Source organism: Saccostrea echinata, unplaced genomic scaffold (assembly GCF_033153115.1).
Source record: "Saccostrea echinata isolate AGI-Se365-2 ecotype Australia unplaced genomic scaffold, CSIRO_AGI_Sech_v1 ptg000001l, whole genome shotgun sequence".
NCBI classification, from domain to species: Eukaryota; Metazoa; Mollusca; class Bivalvia; order Ostreida; family Ostreidae; genus Saccostrea; species Saccostrea echinata.
The window spans coordinates 31,488,600-31,512,753 of record NW_026889750.1 but is presented as its reverse complement, the minus strand read 5'-3'; the positions used below and the strand labels follow the sequence as shown (position 1 = coordinate 31,512,753).

Sequence of the window (24,154 nt, the reverse complement as noted above, 5' to 3'; positions counted from 1 at the left end):
ATACAAAAATCAGACTAAAACTGTAGGAGGAGTAGCGTTTTGAAAGTATTTCCCAGAAATCTCTATTTTTAGTAACCATGGCAACACTGTTCATTGAAATCAAAAACCAATACACAGAATTATGTATCTTAGTGTAGTCTACTTATGTGCCAAGTTATATTGAAATCAGACCAAAACTGTAGGAGGAGAAGCGTTTTGAAAAATTGTTTACAGACAGACAGACGGACGGACGACGAACACCTTACTATCGCATAAGCTCTTCTGGTCTCTGACCAGTAGAGCTAAAAACTATGAGTACGTTCCAAATTATGATGCAATTATGATAAGGAAAACAAGATTAAATCTACTAAACGAAATTAGTTTTATCAAAGAGAGTGTTATTTAAAGGGTTCATGGAATGACGCCATATCGATTTAGATTGTGCGGTATATACCTGAACGTGTTATCGCACAAGATATGAGAGCAGGGGATATAGCTCAGTGGTAGAGCATTCGACTGCAGATCGAGAGGTCCCCGGTTCGAACCCGGGTGTCCCCTCTGCACGATTTTTTTATATGCCCGCATGGTTAATTATTAGGGATGTCAAAATATTTATTTTCCTTAGTCGACTATTCGATAGCATTATTCGAACGATAGTCGCATTTTCGGAACATTTTCTGAAAATAAAATTTTATTTCAAACTTCACTGGTACATGACGTATTTACAAATTAAAAACCTTTTTAATCATATTTATACAAAAAATATCATCAAATGCCTATGTTGCACAGGCACCTAGCGTGTGGATAGCGTGTGAAATAAAATAAGATCGTTATTTTCTCAAAGATGTATGAATTCCCCATCAATCATATTCATAAATCAGTTTTTCCTTTTAGGAATCATTAAAAAATTAGCAGCACGATATTTTTTAAAGCTTATAAAAATAAATGGGGGGTGGGGGGGGGGTTAGGGGTTAACAAACACTATCCACACGTTATGTGCCTGTGATATTGTTAAACAATGAATTATTACTACAATTCTTAATTGCCCCGGCTATCAAAATGTCCTTACAATGTACGGTAAGTGAATTGTTTTAATAATTATCGAAGTGTCCAAACATGTCACGGCTACGGTGTGTTCCAACATTCTTAAAATAACAAAAGATAATTGGTATGTTATGAGATCAATCATGTCCAATTAATAAATTTACAAACAAAGTCCAGAAAAGTGATGCGTAATTTATTATAATTTTATTACATATCCATCAGTTTAATAGTGTATTTTATTCATTGAATAAAAGTTATATTTTGTCACAGTGTGAAAGAATATCAAAGTGATATTTTGTAACAGTTTGAAAAAATATCAAAAGTGCGACAAAACTCTTGATTTTCCTTCCCTTCACGAAGAGTGTTGTAAAAATACTTCATGGCCTGTTATAAGATAGAGAGAGTAAATGAATTATCCTAACATTGACTAAAACTACTATTTAAAGTTTCTCCACATATGTTGTTGAAATCCATGTTTACAATGATCGCTAAGCTATGACGTATCACTGCTCAACCATGACGTCACAGCCTTTGACAATGTTACGAAAATAAAAGGAAAAGGGAAACTCAAAGAAAATGTAATAAACAGAAAATTCAATATTTTGTAGATGAATATGGAATTTATTTCACTCCTGAAATAAATTCCATATCCAACTACAAAACATTGAATATCTTCTATTCACATCCACCCAATCTTATGTAATAATTGCTCTTATCTGTCTTGAATGTCAACTTCAACTAAAAAGTAATAAATTTAAGAGTTAACATTTCCACGAAACGTCGATTTAAGAAAATGTTTTTAATATTATCATAAGTAATAATCAGCAAAATAATTGTATCACTTTCAATCAATTAATTTTCAATGATCGATAATTTTGACATCCTATTTTAGTCCTCATACTTTTTTCTAATTTTGTTGCCTGAGGAAAATATTAACAGTGAAGGAGAAACTTAAGCAAGACTGTGAAACAACATAATTCAAGAAGTAGTGTTAATCGAGTGTGGATACTATAAAACTCCAAAGATCTTTAATTCTGTTTTGTTAAATCAAAAACACCAAAACGGGTAACTTTATACAATTATTGCCCACTATAAATTATGAGATCATGTAGACAACTGCTTCTTTAATAAAATTGGAATTTGCAATGTTTTTATCACTACTATCTACAGTATTTATCCCTTCAATATATATTTTTTTTAGGTATACCGGCTTTTATCTTACTGTATTCAAATAGTGTTTAAACATTAGTCTGCAAAAAATTTAATGAGATTGCTTTATTCTTATATTCTATATTCTTTATGATTTTTTTTTATTTTTCAGGCCTGAAAAGGAAGATATGATATATTACATCTAAGACCACTGAAATACACCACCCAGAAGACATGTTACGCAGATACAGATGTTTGTGTCCATATTCTTCTGGAAAACTTTGTTCTTAAGTAAGATTTGAAGGCCAAATTATTCTTTGCGTGCTACAACGACAACCAGATTACATGAAACTGGAATTGATGAGCTGTTTATCACTGAGAAGACGGTTCACAGATTAACTGCTATACAATCATACAACACACAAATGATACTCAACTTCAAGACATCAGCAAGATTATTCATTATCTAAAAACTGTGAAATGCAAAACGCAGATGAAAAGAAACAAACAAAAGTATCAAAGGCATGAAATACCACTAATGAAATCAAAGTCAAACAAGAAATGTTTCCTTTGAGTTCAAATTTTGAAGAATATTTTTAAAGTAAATATTGTATTTAATGTATTTGTTGCTTTTCCCTCTTGGGTACTATTCAGCATTACCTGGTACTGTCCATTATGATCGAGAGAAAAAAAATTTGTCCATTCTTGAAGGAATTACAGTTTTTCCAAACAAATGGACACTTACAAGAAACTTAATGGATTGTTTTAGGAGTTATCCCAACAATAAACTATAGAATAGACAATTCAAAAAAAAAAAATTACCTCACAATTATGTTTTTAATTGAAAAGAAGTTTTTCAGTATGGCTTTCATTTCGACATATAGATCTATCGATGACGTTTTATCAGCAAACAATATTCGTCTTCATTCTTACGTTGATTCGATAGACATGTACTAGTATTCAAATGAACTTAAAATAAAAGACACCATAGAGGCTGTCTCATCTCTTTTATGTTTTGATGATTTACTAGAGAAAGATATTGATGGCTAACTAATCACGAAACTTTATAATACACTTGACGACCTTAACTTTTCTATCGTCAAATTTCCTTATCTTTGGAGCAATACACCATTATCACCTGGATATGGGGTTTATGACTCCCATGGGATTCGGTTTGCCAGAGCATATTCTGCGAACGAACAATTTACATAACGAGACAGGCTATTAAACAAATAAGCTGAGGAATAAAAAGAATCTACAATCCCGCTTAAAGTCAGCATTTCGCAAACCATATGGTCGATAAATGATAAATGACTTCTTTTTGCAAATACAGTCTTGTACGGTCCACAGTCGCAAAGTTTAATACTTTTTATTCTGTCTTCACAAAGAAATTTACTTTTAAAGTAAGATTAAAATTTTTATGTCAGGTATATTTTTAGAACGAGGGGTGATCAAAAAGTTCGCGAACTAATTGAATTACTTCCCTAAAAGAAATAAAATTAGCTTTTAATGTTCATTATTTTTTAAAGTAGTCCTCTCCGATTTTAATGCACATCTGCCACCGTTCGGCCCGTACGCTAATCACGTGATCCAGGCGCTCTCGTGACATGCTCCTTAGCGTTCTCTTCACAAAGCTAAAAGATTTTTCCGATTCTTATATTTCTTACCATGCAAGTTATTTTTAATACTAGAACAGTCCAGAAATGGTCAAATCTCGGCAATAGGATGGGTGGATAAGGATATCCTTTACGAGAATGAGCATGGTGACATCACAACCCGAGTCCTCTGTCTTGGGAGCGTCGTTTATCCAATGTGGATAAAGTATGGGCGCCTTCTTTTTATCATATATGATATGTTTAAAGTCTGAAGTAAACGATATTTTAGGGATTTAATAATTAAATTATTGTTAAGCTATTCAACTACATCTATTTTTCTAACTGTAACTTGGCGATCTTTCATAACAAATTGCTCAACTAAGGACAATTCTCTTCCCCAGCTTCCTTTCACTGGGCAACATAACAAACATCATTTTTAACCATCTCCTTTCCTTTCCTAAAACAATCAATCCAATTAATGATTGAACTTCTGGCAAGTCTTTCGTCTTCATAAACCTTGTACAAATTTTATATGCTACTGCAAAGGAATTTCCAAGATATACGTTATACTTGACAGCCGTTCGTTCACCTACATATTGACGTCATTTTATCATTGTGAATTCAAAAACATGGAGCAAAACATTACATAACATCTGTTATTTATAGAACATGTGTTTGACTATATGTGTGCCAAATTTTATTCCGATCTGAAGTGTTGTTTTGTAAATAAAGATACAGTTCGCGAACTTTTTGATCACCCGTCGTATATCTATACACATAGCTTAGTTCAAAATCAAAACAAAACTGGGGGTCAATATGTTTCTTTTGGCGCTACGGTACATTTAAAATGACCTTTTGCACTGAAATTGTGTCTAAATCAAAAATTACATCTTTGAAGTTTTCCCTCCAATATTTTTTATCCAAATAAATCATGGTACAAAATATACCATCATTCTATCTTAAAAAAACACATTAAAATTGTGTCAAAGAAAAAAGTTTCAAATTGTTTCGCATAATCCATTACTTGACCTTTCTGCTCTTACAAAATGTCATTTTTCTGTCATTAAAAATTTAAAAGCACTAAAATTATTCTAAAGTCTTAAAGTTTAGCTGAATTTAAGCAAATTGATCAAAGTTATCTTACATACGCAGAAAAGAAAATCAAATGTGAGGTCTATAATGTAAATTTTTAGATAATACTAAAAAGTGTTAATTTTATGTTAAAATTGTCTGGGTTTTTTCCTGGACTTTCAGAATATATCTACTATACTAGTATCTTTCCCAATATGATGATAGAATTGATTTCATAGATATTTCAGAACCAGCATAAAACATTTCACTGCACAAAATAGCTCTGTGTGCAACCAGCATCGAAAAATAGGAGTCTAAACTTAACAGTACTGTAAATACTTCAAAAGCCTAAGGGAAAATTGACCATTTTCTTCTTTAAAAAATCTTCCGCCACAAAATATAGTTCCTGGCTTAACCCTATTTGAATGGAATTTCATCGCGGTTTTTTCATTGAATATAGTTTAATTTGCATTGTAGAATCCAAATTTATTATAAGAACTGAAATATTTTGCAGAATTTTAGAAATAAAGGTTCAGACTAAAATCTGCTCATAAGCTCAAGATTGAACCTCCTTAAAGTGCTGAAAAATGTCAAGTAACTTTGGTATATAGCATCTAAATATGTGAACTGAGGTGAATTTAAATTGTGAATGTTAGGATCCCTTCATCCTCATAGCTAAAGAGGTGGAGCGAAACGATCAAAATTAACAATCTTCAAAATCCCTTTCGCATATTCCTAGACATCTCCAAAAAATCAAAATTGAAAAAACTCGTGACCCCTGAGTCCAGTATCAGGCCCAAGGGTGGGACTTAAGGGGATGAAGGACACATGGTCACATGACTTTGTTAAACTACGTCATAGTCTCCATTTATATAAGTGCAAAACGTGTAAAGCCTCAGTTCTTGTATAAAATTCTGACAATTTTTTTTTCTTTAATTACCATCTTATATTAAAAAAATAAAAAGTTTAACATTCTTGTAAACATTAACAAATTATAAAAAAAAAAAAAAAGATTGATCCACTCCTCTGTTTCTTTAAACTGCGCGTCCAACAAGTCGGTGACGTCATACACGATCTGCTAGTACAGCAAGATCATACTCGGTGAATACAAGGGCGGTATTATTATGTAAAAACAGGTCATAATCATTATAAGATGAAGTATATGAGAAGCAGGGAACACAAAAATTATTTTTGCATGGCTGATGACGGAAATCTTATGTAGGTATATCTTATTTCGCTTATTTAGCTTACGTGTGACGTCATAGTTGGTTTTTCCCGTACTCGAGAAATGTAAACATGACAAGTTTTTGTCCTGCTTATGTCGTCTTTAACGATGTCCTGTGCAATATTGAGGTCAGCTTCACCATTCGAAATTTTTACAGTTAATCAATAATTTGAAGGACTTGCATTTCAACGTAAATTTAAAAATATTGAATGATAGGATTTTTTGTAAATTACGTTTTTTGTTGTTTAAGTTGTCTTAAAAAGTTCGTAATTTTCCCTATCCAGATGCAGTGTGATAGATGAAACTTGCCTTTTCGAATTTTAAACCCAATTCATACTCTGAAATATTTTAAAAGATACATGTTCACTTACATATTTTTATATATGCTTTAAAAATCCAATTATGGACAGAGTAATGAGCCTGGAAAAACGGAGAATTAAAACTCCACTTAGATACTGTAGGGGATAATATTTGTCAGTCAATATTTCTAAAATAAGGTAAGAAACCTAATGATATAACTGCTTTAAGATATGTGGGACATACTTAATAAGAAATATACAAAATATAAAAAAAATTGAATGACAAGTATTTTTTCAGCTAAAGATCCTTCTTCCCCTTAATTCATAATATATTGAAATTTTATTCTACATATGAAAGTAAGAAAGACTTTTACAAAATTTAAGAAAAAAAAAATCACTTTGTGAAATTCTTGCTCCCAGTGTCGTAGGTTCAGGGTTGAGGTTTAAGGCTGAAGCTAGTTGGTTAAAAAGTAAAATTTAATTTCAAACTTTGCAATCTACTTAACTCTGGACATCCTGCAATGAGCATCTTTGCAGGATTATTATGAATATTAATATGTCGACAAAAATTGCGAACTTCTTACTCTGGGTCCAGTATTTATTCCGCTGGGTGGGGTGAGGTTGTCAAACATTAAAATTGCATTAGATCTTTCGAAATCTTTGGACCTCTAACAGATATTCTATGTTCTGGTAGCAATGACCTACGAACACTTCATCAAAATTGTCAAGTCCATATCCTTGGGTCATATGGATAACACATAGCTTATAAAATCTCTTTACTTATTTGTAAGTGCATGTTTGTAACATATACACTTTATGCGTAGTGATAATGAACGAGAAGGCATCTGATTATTAATTTTATGCCACATGCTCCCAGAGGTTTCTATCAAATTTAACGTAATTTTAATCCACTATACGGTATGTATAAACTTTTTGTTTTCTGAAACTAATATTTCTTAGAAACTATACTTTTGATTTGAGAAATAATGGTCTACATAGCTTTAGAATTCAGGTTATTACATGAAATTTCTTTTTTATAAACTTATAGACATCATGTGACTACTGATAAAGATAAAACAGTGATATGCAAACAAAAAGGTCTTTAGCGTGATAAATTCGTTTAAGAGTCAATTTGGGACCTAATTCGGAGTCATCCAGTGTGTGAAAATGAAATTTCTGTTGTTTGCAAGGCGAACTAGTCGTAGGTGTATAGCAGTAAGATGATGAATTAGTTTCAGTATCAGTTATAACTATGATTGTGATTTCAATAACGTAAACATCTCGTTTACAAAGGACATCCGGGTCAGGCTTATAAAAATATTGATGTCCACAAATGCCCCCCTCTCCCGTAATCAAGGCGGGAGATTAATAGACTAAAATCTAATACTAGACAAAAATCTAATTACATGTAGGTAGGCACAAAAGGATTGTTAGGATAGAATATTCTTTACAGCAATGTTTCCTGTTTAAATTTAGAGCATATTTGATAAGTCTTACCCATAAAGTCAATATTATGATTAAATGATAAGCCTAGGGTATCACATAAGGCCATTGTTTTTAACACGCTTTTATAAAGATAGAGGGTTAATAATATTTCTCTTATCATGTTATTTAAGATATTATATTGAAAATTGAAAGATCGTCCCTCACAAATTATCTAATACTTTTGACTGAAAATCTAAACATTTATACAGCTAACAATTTTTACGTAACCAGCGATCAGTCATTGTACATGTAATATATGCAAAGTCATGTTCATCCTCCAAGTAGATTTATAGTGTTTGAACGAGGCTTTATTAGATGATAAAATAGTAGACTGTATTCAAAATTGTACGAAATCTTATTTCTTGAAAATGGGTTTCTGGGAAATGCTAGTTTTCTTTTAGCGGTAGATAGCCGTGTAGCTGTAATAAGTTAGCCCAGAATGGTATGTACAGTTAAAACTATTTAGTATATAATGGATTAAGTTAAAAAGCCTACATCAGACTTTAAAAAAAAATAATCAAGTTAATTATATCATTGCGTCACCAGAATTAAATAGAAATATGCATTTTGGAAAGGTTATCAGATATCTCTCTGATTTTAATTTCCCCACTCCTCTTTGTAATGATTTTTTTTCATATACAGATAAGATATTTATACTTTCTAAATTTTTGGTTTATAATCGTTATGCCCAAATATTTTGTAATAAAGCTTATGTCCTCATAAACTGGTTGTTATCTCTCGATGAATAAAAAATGCCACAAAAAAGAGCCTTATTTAGAACTTATTTAAACTAACAAAATTTGTTAGACGGATTCTCTGACTTGCCTTTGATTTGTCTATCAAAAGAATTTTTTATTTATATTTTTATTCTGTGAAATTGTCCAATAATTTTACGTTTTTATAGATATACATGTAACATTAAGAAATGATGTTCGATTTCAAAAGAACTTTGCCTGCTATATAATCTTTAAAGTATTTTTAGTTTAGTATGTTCATGACACGCAAAGATTTTAAGCTTCCTTCAAACATTGCCAAAATTATCTCAGCAAAATGGATTTGTTTGAGTCTCCTTAAATTATATTGATTTAAAAAAATACCCATATTTGAACTTTTTTATACTCCTTTGGGACTAATATTATGAAGCATCAAATATGCGTGTTAACAAATTTTGTAGATTTGTATATAAAAGGTGAAGATAAAAAACTGTGATTAATCTTATAAATCTAATGACGAATACAAATCGTAAACAGGGCAAAAACACAGACCCTTGGAAACAACAGAGGTGAATCAGGTGCCTAGAAAGAGTAGCATCCTCCGTCGATCCCTCTGTATTGATAAGGTAGACGGGATTATTACATCTTCAATAGTGAAATACTGTGATTTATTTATTGAATAAAAGTGATAATCTCTCACAGTGTGAAAGGATACCAAATTTAAAGTGATATTCTCTCACAGTGTGAAAGGATATCATAGTAAGTAAAAAATAATTTCTGGCCTGTCAAACGATAGAGATAGTAACTAAACTGCTGTCTTGATAGATACTAAAACTGCCAATTTCTTCCCAAATATTTTGCTAAAATCCATTTTACAATGTTTTCAATCTCACAACTGCTAAGCTATGACGTCTCAACCGCTCAACTATGATGTAACAGCTTATGACAATGTGTTAAGAAAAGACAGAGGGAAAAGGGAAAATCAAAGAAAATGTAATAAACAGAAAATTCAATGTTTTGTAGTTGGAATTTATTTAACTCATGAGATAAGATTTTTTAAATATTTTCACTCGTGCTTCGCACTCGTGAAAATATTAAAAAAAAATTCTGCCCCACTCGTGAAATAATCATATCCAACTACAAAACTTTGAATATCCTCTATTTATCTGTAGTCAAAATGGTATATAAACAATTGGCCTGACAAATGGTGGGAATCATGTCAGTCGAAAAACGACCTTGCATTATAATGACCATAGAATTAGAAAAAATGCTGACTACTATACTTAAAAAACCCTGTAACATCAACTCATATATCAGTAGCTTGCATACCCAGAACATTCTCTTGGTAGATAGTGTTATGATCAGTAAGATTTGTCCATCTCTTTTTTTTTTTTTTTTTTTTTTTGTTACAACATCTGTTTTATATAGATTGCCGTAAAACAACTAGAAAAAGTTCAATGATTGTTTAAAATACTTTTTGGCAATGTCCCCAGTTTTGAGTGTATTCTTATAAAAGTTAAAATTCCCGACATTCTGGAATATGACCTTTAATTTGTCAGCCATTCACTTCTCCCGATTGTGTAATTCTGGATAAGGAAGGAAATCTGTACTACCAATAACACTATCGGTATCAGATATCTAAAACAGAAAATTGAATGAAAGGTAATGACTTGGTTTGAAAAAAATAAATTTTCAATCCAATAGGTATCCCTAAAAATCAAATTATTATCCCAACAATTCATGAGGTATAATGAACTTTGTTACTTCCTTTTTCAAATGCAAGTATTGATTCTGAAGAGTTTCTGTCTACTAAATTTCAATTAAATTCTGTTGAAAACTTTAAAAAAAACCTTCGCATTTTTATTTGATCAAGTAAAAAATATCTTATCAATGTAATAAGTCTAGCTGTTCAACATAAACACTTCCTGGGCGACGTCCGAATGAACCACTACTTCCCTGTCTGGAAACACCGCAGTACTTTATACATACACATGACTTAAAATAGGATATTCATATGGGTTTCTTAAAATTTTCCAGCTGGGACTTTATATGATTAAAAGCTCTATAAAAGATACTGCTGGTAATGTAAGAAATAAAAAAGACTCTTTATATAAAAGTCTAAAAGTTTAAAATCTGAATTATTATCAATAGAGCAGTGGAATGACTGTAAATGACTTCGACGCCTTTGTGGTCTACAATCCCGTAGGGACCGATTTGGAGTTTGTTAAATTGATGGCGTCTGTGATGGAAGCTCCACCCTACAACCTTAAACTTTTTATCCCCTGGAGGGACTACGCCCATGAAGACCACTACGTTTCGGCAGATCTTATCGAAAACAAGTAGGTGTAGAAGTGGTTATTGAGTACAGAGCGCAGAAAAAATGTATCATCAATATTGTATACAAGTATTTCCACCTCAATCTTGTAAAAGGTGGTAATCATAAATTGCATTAGCTTACATGTAAAAATTAATTTTTATTAGGGAGCTTTTCATAAATTTTAAGAACAATTAATTTAAAATATGTCAAATTTAGATGCCAAAAGTGTATTGTTGTGCTGTCGGATAATTTTGCTGGAAGTCAGTCCGCAGAGTTTCAGCTGAAATATGCAACATCCCTCTCACCAGGTATTCATAATCGGCAACATTTCTCTAAAAAATCTATTAAATATTTTAAGACAGCTCTGTCATTTGAAAAAAAATGTTTACAAGGATGATAAATTTTAAAGTTTACATTCAAAAATTGAAGATTTATTGGACTTTGGACCAACTTTTTCAATGTTACTTTTTCTTGTTTCTTTCAACTGTAACTATAATCCATATATACATATCTATCGAGAATTCTCCTATCGTAGCTAACCTACACAATCGCGTGATTCCCATTTGCCTGGATAGATGCAAGATTCCCGAGGTTTTACGATATGTGTGCACTCTTCAATACTACAAAGAGGATACCAGACCGTGGTTTTGGAAACGTCTGTACAAGGCATTCACAATCAACACAGGAGCGGATCTAACACAAAATTTAAAAGAGGGCGTTAATCTTCCTGATATTGTTTTGGACACATCTGCCCGTATTTTTAAACTCCAATGGACCCTGACATAATGATATACTAGTACACTGAAATGGTTTTGAACTTGGGGTGGGGTTATTGAGACGATTCCTTTTAAACTTTTCAGAATTAAGAACTATGAGCAAGTTCTAATTACTTGGAAAGGCTGCATTTCAAATATTACTCAGGTATATGACATGAAAATCACCTCAGGACACATTTTACATGTATTTGTTATTTCATAGTCTTTGTGATAAATATGCAGTTTAATGGCTGATGTGTATATCAGGCTTTGAATTGTATTGCTTGCCGTCTTTTTACGTAATTATGTATAATGACATATGCATAATCTTTACTTCTTCTGAATGTCATTTGATCTATTTTATGACAATCATATCATAATTCCTATAATAATTTTATCGTTTATACTTATACATGTATATTGTATATCATACTTACATTTTTTTTTAAAAATAAAGTTTGTGTATGGCCTTGACTTCATATGTAATCATGTCTAATTAACTCGGGATTCATATCACTTGCCGTTGTAACTTGGTCGATATATCTATCTATCTATCTATCTATCTATCTATATATCTATATATATCTATATATATATATATATATATATATATATATATATATATATATATATATATATATATATATATATATATATATATATATATATATATTAGGGATGTCAACGAGTACCCGGTTAACCGGGTACTCGATCGAACGTCCGAGTATCGAATACTAAAAATGGTACTCGCTTACTCGGATGTGTATTTTTTTTTATTTCAAAGAACATATTTTTATCAAAAAATTTTCAAAAAAATAACTTAAATATGCGCACGGTAATTAGCGTGTCGTCATCTACACCTGTAAAATACCAGTTATCGCCTGTGGCTGTGTATATACAGTAATTAGTGACCAATAATTTGGTACACAGCTGTTCTCACCTATTGTGGCCCTTAATTTTTGGATGGCTTCAATGATTGTTTTCAGTGAACATCGTTTAAGTATGATCTGTTATCCTCAAATCATTTTTAAATTTTTTAGTTTATATACGACAGCAAAATGCATAACCCACTTCAAAAGTGAATACAGGGTGTTTCATAATATATGTTACATTTTTAAATCTAATTATTTTTCTTACCTATCATATTTCTTGTACAAAATATATATCATTTTAAACATCAAATTCTGCATTTTTGTTCCATGAGAAAAAGTCATGGATATCATGGTATTACACTGATTAATTTGAATATTTTTCGAAATGGACTTAACTTTTCAACATATTGCTGAATTGTAAAGCATTTTTTTTTCAATACATGTCGCCAACATTCATTCAGAAGTTGTAGAAGAAGGAAATAATCCAAAAGAATGGAAGCTTTCTAGGATGCTATTCAGAAGGCTAGTAAGAAGGCTAAAGGACAGGGACGGGCAAAATGCGATAAATGACACGGTGCTTCAGAAAGCCTACGGACTTCAAGAGCCGAAGATTTAATTGGTGAAGTAGAGACTCTTAATTTAGCAAACTCCTGAGAAGTGTCAGATGGATGCTTTAGAAATTTATGCTGGCAATATCAGCATTTCCAGCATATATTGGACTTTCAAATATGATATGAAGTTATTAGCGTACAAATTTTCAATAATGATATACCCAAAGGAAAGAGTTTGACCTCTGCATTTGTCAATCTCAATCTTTGGGCCTTTTTCTGTAGGGGTTCTTTAGGAACAGGATCTACAGTCCTAGACCAGAGATACTGAATGAACTCAAAAAGATCGTAAAACTTCAAATGAGAAGTCTCTAAGCAAACATGTGTGACAAGGTTATACAAATTTCAAGAAGCAATTTTCATTTGTAGTTGAAATAGTGGATATCATGTAGAACAATGTAATGTTATAAGGGCTTTTTACGTTGTGAAATTCAACATTACAAAAATGACGTAAATTAGAAATTTTGCCAATTTTCATTAATGTTTGAGATTTTGTCCAGTGTTTAATATTTTAGTTGGCAATTGTACATAATGAATCTTATGGATACATGTAACAAATTGATGAAATCACTTGTCTGTATCTTTTTATTGTGTTTGTCAAATTGAAGATTCAAAATGTAACATATATTATGAAACACCCTGTAAATAACTAAAGATTAAAAAAAAAATGTTGTAAGTCAATTTGCGTAGTAAGTTAGTGTATTGGGGGGGGGGGGGGGCAACAAATGAAATAATATTAGACTAGCGATCCCAACAACGTCCGTTCCTTCTCTTTCGCTAGTCTAATAATCACAATGCAAACCTGCGTAACAGATTGTCCTAGCTCCTTTTGTGTTAATGAAATAGATCCTAAACAAGAACTGTAAACCATTTGTAATTTTTATGTATTAATTGTGTCTTTTGTGCTTATTTGATAAATAAAGAAAGGGGTGTACAAGGCGATGGCGGTCCCCCGCTCTGAGACAATATATTTCTCATTTATCAAAGTTCACTGAAAAGTTATATTTTTCTAAAATAATGTTTCAGTAATGTCATCTTCAACACATTTAATTCAATTATTTTATTGAATGACTTTTTGATTGATTATTTGTTTTTTAAATTGATAGGAAAGCATATTTAGTGGAAAATGGGTTTATTAGAGACATAAAAAATAATTTTGAATATGAATGGGTCAAGTTTCTATTTATAAACTTGATAAAAACAGCTTTGGGGTTAAACAGGGCTTAACGGGGCTCAAGAAAATTAACACACTTGTGTTTACATTTTTACCGAATACCCGGGTACTCGACCGGAAAAACGTCCGAGTAACCGATTATCAAAAATTGACCGATTTGACATCTGTAAAATTAGAATAAACTAACATCTATTTTGGAAGGATTTCAATTTATTATGTCTTTGCATTGAATTTCAATATCGTTAACAAGTATAGTTTCAGCAAAAATGTAAAATAATGATGGCTTGATAGGAAATATTCATAAAATTGTATTTTAGCAATAACTTATCCTGTTTTTCTTTCTTATTTTTGAGTATCCTATGTTCTTAATTGGACACAAGTTTATGTACTTCATATTACATATCTGTTTAATGTTTGGTTTTTGCCCAATCATAGAGTCTATGAATTATCGAGTTTACAGCTTTGATGTAAATGTGTAGATACATGTAATATTGCCCTGAAAAAAAAATATCAAGACTAGTTCGTTCCTACAAAACTGTTTATTTATCTAAAAATTCCCCAACTATTGTGTCTGTATAGATGTGACAGGCAAATTGAATTTCTGTAATATCACAACAGTTGATAATTAATCTAATTTAATCAAATAAGCTAAATAAAGGAACATAAAAAATGTATATATTCTTGTTTCGGAATGATACGTGTTTTGGGAAGCGCAACGACTCATTTCCACCACATTGTAATACGTAATATTTGGTTCAGTTCGAGTCCGAGAAATCGTATACATGTAGAGTTAATTATCCTCCTTAAATACGGTTTGTCATTATTTGATATGATTTGTACATAAACATTTCCCTGTAACTAATATTTTCAAATTTTCGTTTCCTGTTATTTCTTGAAAACAGTAATATTAATATTAGTTTTCATAAATTCATATCTTTAAAACAATAAGAATGTTAAAGTGTTTTAAAATATTATCTTGCAGATGAAGGATTCACCTTGTCTTTTATACTGATGGCATACTGAAACAAGAAGCAAGAAATATATAAATAAACAAAAGCAAGTGACAATTTTATGTCTGGAACTGTCAATTACTGCAGAGCAACTGATCTCTGAGGTAGTAACATTCTTCCTCTTTATGCCCTTAATATATTTGTAAGAAACATACTTTGAATTTTCGTGAATTCAGAATGCTTAGAAGTCGCGGACTGCTCGAGTAATTACCAAGAATTTGTAGAAGTTATTGGCTTCGACTTTCAAGACATAAAAAAAATTCAAAGACAAAGTAAGCCAACTTAAGGAAGAGCTGTATCTGTGGGGGAAAAAACTGAAGTATCATCTATACAATAGATAATTTAATTAAACATTTGCAGACGACGGGGAGAGCTGATGCCGTCATCGCAGAGTGCGCTTTCTCAAAAGTAAGGTTTATTTTGACTCAGTAACCTCAGTCGAGCATGTTTTTCCCGGGAATGTCAGTATACTAGTATATATAAATATCACTAATGTGATGCATTTGATAAAAAAAAAAAACACTAGTAGTCAACATTTTATTAATTAACTATTCTGTGATCGATCTTCAACTTCCATTCTCCATATCATCTGCATATCTATATATCTCTTTCTTCTCATTTCAAAATAAGGGATGAGTATGTGCTTTTTTCACTTTCTTGAAAAAGACATTGACCGTTTCAAAGCCTGTTACAAGAGAATTCATAAATTTAGTAATTGATTTAGCATCCAAGGAGTGAGTAAGCTGTAATTCGATTTCAAATTCTTATGAAGGGCGGCTTTTGAGTGGTTAAGAAAGTTAATATGCCTGTATACCTAAATGGTACACAAATTTTGAGAAAAATGTTGATATTTTACTTTAAGACTTAAAAGTTCCTTATGCTGCAATTACGTATTCAAAATTAACTTTAATGAGTAAGTTTCAAATGAAAACAACAATTACCGATTTTTATGTATATTTATTATTAACGTTTTGTGAAAGTGGGATTATGTTTTTTTAAAACGTGAATATTTCAACAGAATATTTCATAATCAATTGTCATGTTATACAGCATTTTGTCAACTTTTGTGTGCAACAATTACATTATTTCAATAACTGTATGCGATGTGACTATATGTTTAACATTTCAATACATTATTCTGTCGAGATAGCTACATGTAACATTTCATGGCATGAAAAAGCACATAATACCAATAATATATATTTATGGATATGAATTGGAACGTCGATATTTTCCAAAATTCACCAATGCCCATTTTTTTAAAGTTAAATTTCTGTAGAGAAAATAGTAAAAAAAAAATTGACCTTCAGTATGTATGTAATTTCTAAACAGTGTTTTTGTATTCATAATTCTTATATCATACTTTTACCTTTTATACCTTTTTATTTTACTTAAAGTTTGGAAAAAAAAGTGATGCTTTTCTAATACATTTGTTTCTCATAAGCCTTAGGCATGTCAGTGTATTAATGTGGAAAGAAGCTATTATTTCAGTAGGCAAACATTCGACACCCCCACCCCTCCAAAAAAAGAGAAAAATCCAAATAATAATTGATAATTATTTACGTGGTAAAGCATTGGTCGACCACATAACCATATACCTGTTAAGTATTTTATACCCTGGCACCCATGAAAGACATCAAAAAATGCTGATATAATGTTACCAGCCAATCAGAAGGGGCTTTAAACATGGAATAAGGAAGAAAAACTACCCATAGAGGGGAAAGGGGTACCGATACGCTTCGCTAACTTTGATGAACACGCACTTTAATGGACTTTAATGCTTCAAAGGTAAGGAAAGACAAGTCTCTAATAATCTGTTTGACAAATACTCTAGTTAGTAACACATTATGAAATCATTTTGCAATCTAATAATCAAACCGATAGGTCATATTTTTTATGTCTATAAGTAATATTATAACGAATATTTAACATTTCCCCTTATCTATCCCTGGGGCCTTGAGCAATTTTTTTTCATTCGTGAGGGAACAAACCCTTTAAAAATAGCATTTTTGTTTGAGCGATTTTATCTTTCATGTCGTTTACGCACGTAATAAGCTTGGGCTCCCAGTCGTGCATATTTTTGCACAAATGACTTAAAAATTACAATGTATATTCGAAATGTGTCACTGAGATTTTGTGATGGGGATTTAAATAAGAGTGTTTAAAATAAGACATATACGTCACAAAAGAGAACTGGGTATTCCCTTTAAACAACGAGGAAGTTAGGTCACAGATATACAACGAGCTCCATAAACACAACAAAACTGGACCTACTTAGAGGAAGATTATCACAAAACTTGCGATGACAACAAGTGAAGAACAAGTATGTACTAATGTTCAACATTTTCTTCTTTCGCTTTCTTAAAGATAAACCTATATGTAAAATATACAGTCTATGAGTTGATTGAGACAGGCAGAGTTTGAAACTTTGATTGGACGAAACCTGTCTGTAAAATGAGATAAGGGACAAGGTAGATTTAAAACATCTCATTCCAAGCACATAATTTTGAGTGCTTGCAATTGATAAAATACTTTGTGTCTACGTCACATAGAATGTCTTGTTAATTACATTTTTAAAGTCAGCAAACTAACAAGACTCGAGACAATGATCATGTTAATAACATTCGTCCCATATGCCAGCACTATTACAGGGGGAACGGTGTACAGGATCTGTTTCAGTTTTATTACATAAATGACGTTAAACTGCAACATATCCCAAGTTATTCCAGAATTATAATTATATAAATCTCCCAACAATTGTATTGTAATTCACTCATCATTAAAGAATTTTCCACACATTCTCGAAATAAATCTTTCATTTGTAGTATCAATTAAGTTTGCACTTAAAGTATATGCTCAGGCTAGAGTTACTTGTACTTAATCTTATCAAACAGATGTGACAAATTGTACTGGATCGATATAACTAATAAAAGTACTTAAAATAGGTATATTCTGAAGTTCAAAAGCTAATTTCTACTACATGGTATGTATCTAGTTCAGCCCAAGTATGAAGAATGTTATACGTGTAGTGTTTTCCTCATTAAATTCGACTCGTAGATAAACTATATTTGCAAGATTTGATTGGTACACAAACATTTCCCTGTCATTACATGTATTACTGGTATTCCCAGCTCTGAAAGTATTTCCTCTTATCCTTTTACAAACATACTAATCACATTTGTTTTCATAAAATTGAATATGTATTTAGATTTCAAAAAAGACATCAATATATCTTTTCTTGCAGATGAAGGATTCACCAAGTCTTCAGTACTGATGGGTAACTGAAGTAAGAAATGTTTAAAATAAAACAAATTAAAAGAACTGTGTTATCTTTATAATCCAAAAATGTCCATAACTGCAGAACAACTGATATCAGAGGGCAGTAACATTCCTCTCCATGCCCTAAATATGTCTGTGAGAAACAAACTGGGGAGTTTCTTGGATCCAGAAGGGTTTGTAACGGGAGACTACTCAAATGATTATCAAGGACTTGCGGAAGTTATTGGGTTTGATTTTCAAGACATCAAAAATTTTCAAAGACAGAGAAAGCCAACTCAGGAAGTGTTATATCAGTGGGGAACAAAACCTGAACTTTCACCTACAGTAGATAATCTTATTAAACATTTGCAGACGATAGGGAGAGCTGATGACGTCATAACGGAGTGCGCCCATCTCATTAGTAAGGATCTGTCAATAAGTTATGTCACAGGAATTTGTGTGCTTGTATAATATAAATGACCAGTATTATGTGTTGAGCATAAATAAGATTTTAGTTAACACTATTTTGTGATTAAACCGTCACTGCTTTCATGATAGACATTTTCTACTACTATATTTGCATTTAAAACTTAGGGATATCTGTATGCTTTTTTTCTTTCTAGAAAAAGACATTGATCGTTACAAAGCCTGTCACAAAGACATTCCTCAAGTGATTCAGGATCCAAGGAGTGAGTTCATTGTTTGTATTTATAGTTATTAGTCTTATATACATGCAGGTCGCCTTTGAGTGGTTGAGAAAGTACTCATTGAGGTATAACAATGTTTTGATAATTACAAGTAGAACACTGTCATTTTACACTATGGGTGTACAGTGCTTTATGTTGAAATAAATGTATTCCAAATATAACAATTTGCAATAAAAAGAATATACTCATTGACATAGTGTTTTTAAGGAATGATTTTTATAGCTTCCCAAATTGTACTGTATTGTCGGTTTACGCTTTATAAACCACGAAGCTGTATATAAAAATCAGATTATATAAGTATATCTTGAGTATCTATCAAATTTATTCTTTATAATTCAATTTTCTATCATTAAGTGTAAAAAATAAATGAGACAATTTCCCTTAAAAATGACTTCAAGTTGTACTGAATTTAAGTGTAACGCCAAGCAGCCTGAATCGTTTTTAACGTAAGTCATATTGTGACGTAGGCAACAAAAGTTATAATAACGCAGTCATTGATAAGAATTGTAAAGTAAGGGAAGGTCCATTGCTTTAGAAACATTCTCATTCTCTTTAATATGTATGTTATAGTATCTGCTGGCCCAATACCATCAACTGAACAGGTGGCTAAAAAAGACACTATAATAACGATCCAAGACGTCCAGACCAAAGGTATGTAAATTTGTGATGTAGCAACAGTGATGAATTTGACAGGAACAATTTGTTTGTCTGTTAAGTCATGTTTTATTGAAACAGTGCATATATATAATCCTCTCCCTACTATTCAATAAAAAGCATATTGTCATTCAACACTCAATTAGAAAACTAGGAGTTCTAAAAAAAATTGTGGCTTCAGCTTCGAAATGAAATACTGTAAAATCACTTATTTTCGTGGGGTCAAATTTTCGTGGTTTGAGGAAAACTAACTTGTTCGAGAGGATTTGATTTTGTTTTTTTAAGAAGAAACATGATAAAGCAGTATGTAATTTTACATTTTGTGGGGGATATAAATTCGTGAGTCTCCTCATACCACGAAAACGGCGAAAATTAACCCCACGAAAAATTGCGATTTCACAGTAGGCTAGAATTGTGTATTTTAATTTTTTGAAGATTTCTGGCATAAAAATGCAAAAATAATATTTACTTTGACAATTCCTTCAGATTTTATTTGTAAATTAAGGCCAACACGGCATCATATTTTTAGCACAGACTCCGAAATCTTTCTTTGACCATTTAACAAGTTTTCTAAGAAGCGTGAGCATATAATTGAAAATATGACGATGATCAATTTACAAAATTTAGTACCTGATACAAGAGGCAATATTTCTGCATACACTACCAGGAATTCCTTAAATTATTCTTTACCAAAATACAGATTAGAACTATATAATAAATCATTTATTCCTGATACTGTTAGAAAGTGGAATTCCCTTAGTCTTAAAACAAGGGAGGCAACTTCTATCAAAACTTTTAAAAACTATCTGCACAACAGTATTGTAAAACCTCAGAAATATTTTTCATATGGAAAAAGGTTTTTGAACATAATTCATACAAGATTAAGACATAATTGTATTTTAAATTCTGACTTATATCGCTGTAACCTAATAACCAGTCCTAATTGTTCTTGTGGACTACTAGAAGATGCATATCATTTGTTCTTTGCTTGTAAATATTATGTAAAAGCAAGGAATTCCTTAATGAATAAGCTATTGTCATTTAATTATTTATATGTTATAGATGTACATTTAATGCTATGGTGCGATGATTCTCTTACTATTGAACAAAATGCTGAACTTTTCAAAACTATTCAAACTTTCTTAAATGAATGTGGTCGTTTTTCAAAATAAGCTTACTTTTTTTTTCTTCTTCTTACCAATTCAAATTATACTTTTTACAGATTTTCAATTTAATGTTGACCATTAACATACAATCATTTGTTAGGGTCGTTTAAATAAGTAAATGGGTTAAATGTGGACCATGATTGTCCTTATGCAATCTTTAGTAAAAGGAATCCAATTTTATTATCAAACTGTAATAATGATTAAAGTGGCATTCTTTTCTTAAAGTTTCATAAGAGTCGAGCGTTTACAAAGAGATAATTAGGAAAATAACCCCTTAAAAACCGATAGAGTCACAATTAAGTCAAATTTGTAGTGAATGTTCTTTTATATGAAATCAGATCTTTTATGCGAGGATTCGGTCTCATCTTGGCTTTACATTTTTTACAGTATCATCTTCACCGAATGGCAATACTCAAAATTTTTCAAATTTACAAAACTGCAAAAAGGATTTTTACTAAAACTTATCTGCAATTTTTAAAAGTGTCTGGTTAAAAAACAGTATGTTTACCTTGTCAATAGATGACACATTATATTACGACGCCTTTGTGATATACAATCCTGCTGGAAAGGATTTGGAGTTTGTGAGGGAAATGGCCGACAAGCTTGAGTCTCCGCCTTACAATATGAAGCTCTTCATTCCATGGAGGGATGACCTTCCAGGAACGGCTCGTTATGAAATCAGTGCACATATGATTGCAACAAGGTTCTTTTCTTTTTAGTATTGTTCATTCATTATCATTATCAGCCTTCTGATTGGGTATTAGTTGATTAACGAAAAAATCTACAAATTTTACAATTATAAATGCTTTAATTTTGTTTTAATATCTATTATTAAGAAATAATGATTTTTTTTCTAAATTTTTCATCAGATGCCGAAGAACTTTGGTTATTTTATCTCAAGATTTCTTGAAAAGTGCTGCCGCAGACTTTCAGTTAAAGTTTGCCCATTGTCTCTCGCCAGGTAAGCGAAATTCACACACCATATATTATAGAAATGTTCAATCAAGTTTTTTAAACTGTTTTAAATTAAGGAATAACTTTTGTTCAAGCGTAAAAAAAAGTGTGAGAAGTTTTTTTCCAGACAATTGTCATGTGAACAAACTTTCTGATCATCATAATAAAAAAGTTATTCATTTAATATACTTACATTTTTCCTGATCCTTGATTCAATTTTAATTCAAGAATTATAAATCCAAGTCTTCAAGTACCACCAAGTGTATTACTATGCCACACACAGGGAGATGAGCAAAAAGCTTTAAGAAGATATAGATGTATTTACTTATTTGTAGATTCACCTCGGACAAAGACATTAGAAAATTAAAATATTTTGAAATAGAGTGATGGTCATTAATATGCAAAGGTAACTTTTCCACAGGTGCCAGGAGCAAAAAAGTAGTCCCTGTGTTTTCGTCCCCCTGTAAAATGCCGGACATCCTTAGATCAGTGTCCTTCGTGGACTTCACTAATCCAGGTCTAAGGGACTGGAACTGGCCTCGACTTAGCGCTGTACTACAGTGTCCCCTAAATCCTGACCCCCGGGACTATATGAGTGAGGAAGAACTTGAAGAGTTAAAATTAAACGCCGGGGATCTAACTACCAGGGGCTGGTGGTCCACAGGGGTCCTCACCATGAATTTTCCAGAGGAATCAGAAGATAACACACCATACAACGGATGACTGAATTCATTAGTAATATACATGTACTCGTGTATGTTTCTTGGAATTTGAACGAGTTTAACCTTCAATCATTTGGTCTAATATGATGGCATACTTGATTAATCGAAAAAATTGATAAATCTATCATTTGTCAGAAGATCTATAATTTTCCAATTCATTTAAATTTATAGATTGTTGGGTTTGATGATATATAGTTTCACATTATTATAATGTGATACTTGTTACTTTATTTTATTTTGAGAATGATACAAGGGGCCTGAACACAGTTGCAATGACGTTTTGTCTACAATTCTGAAATTCTATTTTCATTCAAAAATTAACTTCAGTTAAATGAATTGAATTAATATACACACTCTTGAAATTCAGTGACGACGACATTCTTCTGAACATATTATTAGTTCAAATATCTAAATATCTTTGATAAATTTATTAACATTGGCACGAGTTCTGTTATAGTTAAAGTTTTACCAGGAATCTTCAATTTATTAACTCAGCACATACTGAACCCGAACTACTGATAACGCTGGTTTGCTTGCTTTGCTTACATTCTTGATTTTAGTTTTTAATTAATATTTTTCATTAAAACACAACAAATTTTTCATTTTCTTAACCGGTCCTTCGGATAAGACCGTATAAACCGAGGTCCCGTGTCGCAGTAGGTGCTGGCACGAAAAAGATCCCTCACTGCTCAAAGGCCATAAGTGCCGAGTATAGGACAAAATTTGCAGCTCTCCACCGGCAAGTGGTGGCGTCTCCATATGAGTGAAAAGTTCTCGAGAGGGACGTTAAACAACATACAATCAATCAACAATCAATCATTTTCTTAAATTTTAAGAATAGACTATACTTTGTGACAGTGGAATGAATGTGTGTCAATCAAACTCGTCCTGAAATTCGTTGTTTAAAATATTTTCAGATAAAAAAGTTTGTAAACGAGCTTTTATGATATATCGGTCTGAAATGCTCTAGAAACACGTAAGCCATGATATTATACCGAAAGTTTTAGAAAATATTAACTTCAAACATATGTTCAAGCCCCTTTAAAGTAATTATTTTTTACGATTGTAATAAATGTTACCCAACATTCTGGTGCTTTTCGTTAATTGTACTTCATCTTTGACATTCGATCACTGTAAACACAGATTGATTTACACGGTCGGTGATTAATTAAAAGAAGACAATCCTATATGGGAAAAAAGTTGTAAGTGCCTAAACAGTGCCTGAATAGTGTTAGAATATATTTTTAAAAGAGAAGGGAACTCGGAGTTATTACGTTCCGAACCTTAAACCTGAGGAGTATTTCGATGACTAAAACGAGGAATTTTGGTGAAGGAGTGTAACCATATCTGTGGAAATGAAGCTTACGTTATTTCTACATGTAATAATTGTATAATAA

At 31.5% G+C, this 24,154-nt stretch overlaps 2 protein-coding genes and 1 non-coding gene across 3 annotated transcripts in view; all 3 read left to right on the top strand.

The window, feature by feature from the left end:
* LOC133189657 (myeloid differentiation primary response protein MyD88-like) overlaps positions 1-11,924 on the top strand; it is a 131,975-nt gene extending 120,051 nt beyond the window's left edge. The window contains exons 2-4 of the mRNA XM_061325060.1: positions 10,712-10,899; positions 11,094-11,185; positions 11,413-11,924. Coding sequence (XP_061181044.1) covers positions 10,721-10,899; positions 11,094-11,185; positions 11,413-11,663 — 522 coding nt within the window. The 5' untranslated portion in view covers positions 10,712-10,720 and the 3' untranslated portion in view covers positions 11,664-11,924. The remainder of the gene's footprint in view (positions 1-10,711; positions 10,900-11,093; positions 11,186-11,412) is intronic.
* Positions 466-537, top strand: Trnac-gca (transfer RNA cysteine (anticodon GCA)). The gene has a single exon. It is a non-coding gene; the product is annotated as a tRNA-Cys (tRNA).
* A 5,650-nt stretch (positions 11,925-17,574) lies between the features above and the next one.
* On the top strand, positions 17,575-23,845 carry LOC133189635 (myeloid differentiation primary response protein MyD88-A-like). Its single transcript, XM_061325041.1, has 7 exons — positions 17,575-17,619; positions 18,541-18,975; positions 19,178-19,243; positions 19,832-19,912; positions 21,601-21,784; positions 21,951-22,042; positions 22,457-23,845. Exons 2-7 carry the CDS (start codon positions 18,642-18,644, stop codon positions 22,756-22,758), a joined length of 1,059 nt encoding a protein of 352 aa, XP_061181025.1. The 5' UTR covers positions 17,575-17,619; positions 18,541-18,641; the 3' UTR covers positions 22,759-23,845.
* Positions 23,846-24,154: the final 309 nt, after the last annotated feature.